The sequence below is a fragment of the Nelusetta ayraudi genome, unplaced genomic scaffold, assembly GCF_046127955.1.
Source record: "Nelusetta ayraudi isolate G7.1 ecotype Tasmania unplaced genomic scaffold, CSIRO-AGI_Nayr_v1 ptg000016l, whole genome shotgun sequence".
Taxonomy (NCBI): Eukaryota; Metazoa; Chordata; class Actinopteri; order Tetraodontiformes; family Monacanthidae; genus Nelusetta; species Nelusetta ayraudi.
In genome coordinates, this window is record NW_027466066.1 from 4,927,501 (window position 1) to 4,934,685 (window position 7,185).

General features: G+C 50.0%; 1 protein-coding gene across 1 annotated transcript in view; it reads right to left on the bottom strand.

Moving 5' to 3' along the window:
- cbx4 (chromobox homolog 4 (Pc class homolog, Drosophila)) overlaps positions 1–6,929 on the bottom strand; it is a 7,578-nt gene extending 649 nt beyond the window's left edge. Inside the window, exons 1-5 of the mRNA XM_076024093.1 lie at positions 6,831–6,929; positions 6,587–6,630; positions 5,838–5,903; positions 3,392–3,458; positions 1–2,257 (exon numbers count right to left, since the gene is read on the bottom strand). The exon at positions 1–2,257 is cut by the window's left edge and continues 649 nt beyond it. Of these exons, the coding sequence (XP_075880208.1) occupies positions 854–2,257; positions 3,392–3,458; positions 5,838–5,903; positions 6,587–6,630; positions 6,831–6,899 (1,650 nt within the window). The 5' untranslated portion in view covers positions 6,900–6,929 and the 3' untranslated portion in view covers positions 1–853. The remainder of the gene's footprint in view (positions 2,258–3,391; positions 3,459–5,837; positions 5,904–6,586; positions 6,631–6,830) is intronic.
- Positions 6,930–7,185: the final 256 nt, after the last annotated feature.

Here is a 7,185-nt window from a genome sequence, read left to right on the forward strand (position 1 = left end):
TTTCAAAGTGACTCTAAAAATAAGTCAATAAATAATAACAGGGTTTGATATGTGACACCATTCTTTTAACGGACACTAACCTCTGAAAGGGAAAGAATGTGTTGTTCCTTTCTACAGGAAAATGTTGCCAGATGCAAAACAATGTGCGACGTACAGTAGACTAGGGGGTCTGCAAGCCAACGGATGCATGAACGAGGCAAGGCAAAAACAACAGCAAAAAAACAAAAACAAAACAAAACTTAAAAATATGGAAAAGACATTTGTCCATGTTGCTGACTTTACAAGTGCATCCCATTACTGTGTCTTTTCCCACTGCATGTAGCTGTAACCCTTCCCAATAGGCCAATTCATTCTGCCGGTCTGGAGCAACAATCAGCAAAATAAGACTTAAAGAGAGAAGCTGTTTCCTCACCAGAAACAACACAAACGTACAAAGTAGTTAAGTGCTTTCGATTTGATCTTGGATCACTACACAACTTTCTCCCTGCCTTCTATCAGGACCAAAATAAGTGGTATTACTCGTACAAAATATGTAGAAACCTTCATACATCTCAGGTTAAATGTTTGGTAAAAGTATGAAACGTCAGCAAAAGCATTCTACTCAGCTCAATTAGACATATAAATGGATTATTATTATTTCAGTGGAATGAATCCACCGGAACGCATTCGCTCAAATCCTCGAGGGCACTTTCTTGGCTACAACATCATAAAGGAGTTACAGTATAAAACATTATAAGAAACATAGTGAATTTCAATGATAAATTATAAATTTGCACATATACAAATTCTTATGTTTACATACATATGTACACATCAAGAGGATTGTCCACGGGTCGTACAATTTTACAGACTCTCAGAAAGAAACGTATTCCTTGAAGGTGACGGTGAGACTGTTGCTTGTGATATCTGTGATTATAATGTTTCCCATAAACGGCGAGACTTTTTTCGCAGGTGCCGTTTCGGCTTTCTCAGTCAATTTTGGCGTGTCCTCCGTGACAGAGGGTGGGTTTGTGGCAGTGGGCTCGGCCTCCAGCTGTAACTCCGGCTCCGCCGCCGGCCTCTTTGTCTTTGGGAAGCTAAGATCCATGGGCTCGTCCTGGCTGCCGTGTTCCACGGCGGCCTCGCTCGCCGACCTGCCGGCTTGCCGGGAGCCGCTACAGTGGAGGTCCATGGGTTTGTCCTGAGGTGGTGTAACCACAGAGCCGGGCACACTCAGGCTCCTGGAAGTCAGGTAGGTTTTAGAAACACTCCTGTCCTCCACGGGATCCGATAGCTTCCGCTTGCGGTCATTGGGAAAAGTAGGGATCCTGATCTGGTCCACGGCCGTGGGGGTTGGAATATTGGTGTCGGCGGACCACGAGGTCATGGGTGAGCTGGCAGTGAGCTGAAGCGGTAAATCTTCTGGTAAATCAGCCTGACCGCGAGCCACCTCCGTGTTGTATTCCTCTGCCGTGCTGGGGGAAGGTTTCGAGAACTGCCTGCCTTTTTGCAGACACTTCATTGGGAGCTCTGCCACCGGTGGCGAGCTGCCGCTGCAGATCTCCTTCGGTATACCGTTCTCTGGGTAATCCAAGATTTTGGTTGTGCACGCCGGATTGCTTTCGGACGATTTGGTGTTTTGGGATTTCTCGACGCCCGACGATTCCCCGTGTTTATCCTTTTCCCCGGGAACCTTGTTGCCGCCCATGTACTTGCTCACGACAATAACGATGCGTCCGTTCTTGTTTTTGTTCTTGATTATCTTCATTTTGTTGCTCGTAGAGCTCGGCAGGCTCGCGTCCTTGGGATTGGGTTTCAGGGCCTGTTCGCTCTCTGCCTCTTTGATGGGAGGTTTCCTCACCTCCACGGCCATCTCCTTGACTTTGCTCAAGCAACCCGTGTCCTTGTTGCGAACCCATTTCTGCTGCAGGGCCAAGGGTAAGTTCCAGCCCGGATTTGAAGGTTTGCTGGCTGGTTCCTGAACTTTGACCACCTCTTTGAGCCTCGGGGCCTGAGCGTCATACAAGTTCACATCAGGCTCATAGTGGTGGTGCTTCTTGCTGTTGAGCTGGTAGAGGAACTTCTTCTTGCCAAAAGTCGGCTGGTCAGCAGGTACCTCCTGGCTGCTGGGCTGGTACTGGTGGTGCTTCTTGCTGTTAAGCTGGTACTGCTGAGGCTGCGGCCGTTGGACCTGCACAGAATCGCACTTGGGATCAGCATCCTGAGATGATTCTTCAAAACCTGTGGGAACGCTGGATCTTCTGGCAAATGACGGCACCTTTGTGGAAACAACAGAACAAGTTGTAAAATGTGGTAAAAGTTTAACATCACTGTGTCATCATCAGAAAAGAAAAACACTCAATGAGGTCAATAAGCTTGGTCAAGGTTGACGGGTTGGAGGGAATTCTACATTTTTCACGTAGAAATGGCAATCTGGCAAATGCCAAGTGAGTTTCTTGTTCTAGTTAGGAATGGAATGAGTATCAATGTCCATGCCCAACCTTACTGGAACTGGCACCACCATAATTATCTTCAGGATCATAATGGCCTTAACAAGTTGCCTTGAAATCTAAAGCACCGACTATGAAATTATTGCAGAGCACAAGCAAAACCTAGTGCAGAGAAATGGAAAGGCTGCATGCCAAAAAGGTTTCCTCAAGGGCAACCACTAAACAGAATACACAAATAATAATAATCCCATTAACGTCTGGCAGCCTGTCCTCCAAACATGAGGCCTGTCCTTCCTAACCGCCCCCTCGGCCATGAGAGGGCCACTGCAGCGGAACGCTCACAACGCTCTGGCTTTGACCTCGGGTCAGCCAAGTGCCACCAGACATGTCACGCTTTATCCCAGATCGCTGGCTGCGTGTGACTCAGGCGGAGTGGAATTCCTCTTAAAGACTGATACGGCATCGCAGTCGGCTCACAGTCTCTCAAAATATGTCACCACATTTGGCCCAGAATGCAACACTGCAAAGGCTGCGTCTGAGACGGCCCCGGCAGGAGCTGGACTCAAAGTGCACGTAGTCTCGCAAATACTGCACAGGATTGTAAAAATGACGTTTTTAACACAAGGCTGTTTTGCATAAAGGAATAATGAACATATGGATAAAATGAGTGCGCTGAAGCGGTGCTTCGGTAACCTCAGGCAACACAGACGTTTTTGTGGTGAGTGTGTGTGGAGTCCAGCTGTACAACCCAGACCTGCCTTTGTCTCGCACTCTGGCTCGCTCAGGAAAATGTCCTGTTCAAAATCTGCTCTTAAACACCTTTACAGGCCCTCACCTTATCAAAGTGAAGTCAGAAGCTTTCGCAGGAAAAGCAGGTGGAAAATTAAAAAAAACAACAACAAAAGAAAACAGCAAAACCTTTACGTCTGCAATGAGTCATCAGCGGTAAAGATGATAAATACCTGGAGTAGAAGATGTTTTGGTTTCGGCCCACGCTTGCGATATCCCATCAGCTGCTCCTGCCTCTCTCTGTGAAAACAAGGGATAATTACATTTTAGTGCAAATTATTTACCGCCTATGCAGCACATATCATGTGACAGACGCTACAGCGGGCCCGTCTAAATTAAAAAAAACAACCCCTAATTATATCGTGCAGGAAATTATAGTTTTTACATTCGGAGTGCTTCCTCATTTTCTCCCACCTACTCAAGGTCAAAAGTGGAATATTAATTTCAAGAACTAATGAATGCCCGCATGTGACCCGCTGCAAAGCATTGTGGCTCTTATTTGCATAGCTCTCCATGGTAATCGGCCCATTCCATATTCTCATTATCCTGGAGAAATTCAATTAAGGCTACAGCAGGGAGAACCTCTCTCTGTCTTTTAAACATCCTCCCTCTGTCGGCAGCACGCCCTCGGCCCTCCCGCATTCAATCTCCAATTAGGGTCACGGGGTACAAGTGATATTGGATTATAAAAACAACGCCGTCGAGGGCTTGTGAGATGCGCCCGGGCTGTTCAAAGACGTGCAAATTCCACCCGTTGAAAGCAACGCGGCTCTATATCACGCTAACAACTAACATGTTTGGGAGCAGATGTAAGCCGAGGAGGGGGGGACGGGGATGGAGAGAGTGTGAGAGAGAGAGGGAGAGAGATGGGTGTGTTTTTGAAGTTGCGCTGATGAGTCTGAGCGTCGGCCTGCCCCGTGAAATATTGCTCCCTGATATAAACCTCCAGTCATCAGCGGCTCGTAAATAACCAGCTGCGGGTGAAAGCCGGGAAAAACTCTGGGAATCACCCGGGCAAGCCAAAAAAACGTGGACCAATTGTTGGCCTCTGGCTGCAGATGTTCCATCAAAAAAGCTGCTGGAAAATTACAACAATAAACCGACTATTACATAAATATACATTAACACATATAGTTTTTTTTCTTTCTTTTTACAACGCTGTAATGAGCGTAATCTGAAAACATGATCGTCTGACTGGTGGGGGGGGCGAGGGGGGTGACCCTCTATTCACACGAGATTTGACAATTACAGCCTCCCCCTGTCGGATCCCCTCCCCCATCCTCTGGGAGCGGAGAGGAATCCATACACACGGTGCAGAGGCAGCACTCCATGACCATCAGCAGAGAGCCAGGCACACACACACACACACACACACACACACACACACACACACACACACACACACACATTTAGGCAGGCAGGCAGGCAGGCAGGCAGGCTGTGGGGGAATATGAGAGCGGCACACTGGAAAGGCTGGAGAGCACTGCATGTCAATTAGCCTTTTCAGAAATGTGAATTCCTTTCCCCGGCCATCATGTCTTTGCCCACTCCCATGAGCGGCCTTGATGGCCTACGGAGGGAGAGAGAGGGGGAGAGAGGGAGAGTACATCACAGGCCTCGGGGAGGAGAGAGAGAGAGAGAGAGAGAGAGAGAGAGAGAGAGAGAGAGAGAGAGAGAGAGAGAGAGAGAGTGGGGGTCCCGCTAGTGCGCACGCCGCAGGGGCTAAAAATGACAACAGCATTTGTATTCATTAACATCCCAACCTCTCAGCTCGCCCATTAATGTGTTTCTGATGACTTCACGCGGCTGTGTTCGATCCCAGGCTGACGGCTGTGTTTTGTTTTTGCAAAAAAACTAAATGCTATAAAATGCAATTTAAAAAAAAACAACCAGCAAAACGAAGGCAGATGTAAATGCAATGTGTCCAAAACTGGCGGCGTTCCAGTCTGCAAAAAAAGACAGAAAAGCCTCTCAGGATGGTAGTGGAAATGAGAATCCCATCATCATCAGTAGCAGTGGCAGCAGCAGCAGCAGCGGCCTTCTCAAGTTTAAACCCCGCTGACAGGCTCCCGCTTGGCCGTCCTGCCGAGGATTTTTACCGCTGCCGCAAAACGTGATGTTAAACACATCTTTGCCGTTTAGCCCGCTGCTCCCCCGTGATTTATTGGTCCACCATGCACCCTCTGGAAAAATGGAGCCGCGTCTACGCTATGCTATGCTACTCTCAGCGAAAGTGGGTCAGTGTTGTGTCGAGGCCGCCCCCCCCCACCCCCACCCCCCCAGCCTCCCGCTTCTCAGGCGCAACGTGCAAAGTGACGACAACCGCCCGCATTTGTAATCACTTACGCGGCGCAAAATTGCATCCGTGTGTCTAATCTTTCTATTTGCATAATTTGAGGATTCTCCACTAACGCATCCGCAGCTTTTCATTCCCCACCACCACCACCACCACAACCCCCAGAGACGGTCCTGCAAGGGAGGGAGTGAGGGAGTGAGGGAGGGAGGGTTGGGGGTGGATCAGTAATAGAGTTACTGGAGTGCCCCTCCTCCCATGCCCATATATGGCCATGGCTGCACTGGAGGCTGCGCGGCCTCGTCCGAAGTCCACATCGTTCTCACCTGTGTTGAAACGCGACCAGGAGCCGCGGGTCAAGGATGTTTTCCTCCGGTTCCCATGTGTTGTACCTGGGGGGGGGGAGAAGAAAAAGGGAATAACAGCCGTTAGAGGTGGTGGCACATGAGCGACACACTCATTGCCTTCCTATATGACCATAAGAATAGTAATATGGTACATCACACGTCTGTACACACTGTACTGCCGCACATCCCCGCCTGGATTCATGTCATCGAATGTGATACATTTTTTAAAATACGGATTCCAAAATGCAGCAGCGCAACCGAAAAAAAGTCAAGCACTGTCTGCAGTCGCACTCCTCCACACACACACACACACACACACACGCACACACAACATACAGTCGGCCATTTTAGCACCACTGTCTCGTAAATTCTCTGGCAGAGCAGAAATAATTAAAACGGGATTACATGGCGCTGCTTGCGCGAGGCCCCCCGCCGCCCCCCTCCCCCGCCATGCCTCTTCCCTCGCATAAATTAGTGAAGGCATCCGTGGATACGCCGAGCGAGACGCATACCGCCCGAGCGCGAGCTTCTCCCCCCTCAAGCCCCCACCCCCTGCGTACACACACACACACGCACACGCACACACACACGGACGGACGCACGCACGCACCGTGCGCGTACGCCCTTGAACGTTTCGAGGCAACAACACCACCACTCGGGCGGTGTGTGTGTGTGTGTGTGTGTGTGTGTGTGTGTGTCAGAAACGATTCCATTCTGTAGCTACTTACTTGGGAGACCATCCTCGCCACTTGACCAGGTACTCTATCTTGCCCTGCGATAGAGGAGGAGAGGAGGTGTGGGGGAGGGAGAGGGGGAGAGATCGGTGAGGGAGGCAAAAAAAAAAAAAAAAAAAAAAAAAAAAAAAAAATTCAAAGCGCCAATATCCCAACGTCCAGAACGCGTTTTTTTTTTTTTTTTTTTTTTTAGCTGCAGCTGCTGAGCTGCTTGCAAAACGCAGCGCCCGCCACTTACCTTGCGGATGCGCTTCTTCTCGATGCCCTCCACCGCAAAGACGTGCTCTCCGGCGGCAGGCAGCTCCATTCTCGCTCGGATCCGGTCGCAGGAGACGCTGCTGCTGCTGCTGCTGCTGCTGGTGCTGGTAGAGGTGCTGCTGCTGCTGCTGCTGGTGGTGCTGGTGGAGGTGGAGGGAAAAAGGGGGGAATAGGTGAAACGTTGGCTCGCTGGCTCGCCCGCTCGCGCGCCGTCGTCGTCGTCGACGTGCCTTCCGCTCGGTGCGTGCGAGAAGCGCGCGCTTGGTAGTTTTCCAGTTGTATCCAAAAGCGAAGTGGATTCCCTCCTCCGCCGCCGCCGCTGCTCCTCCTCGTCC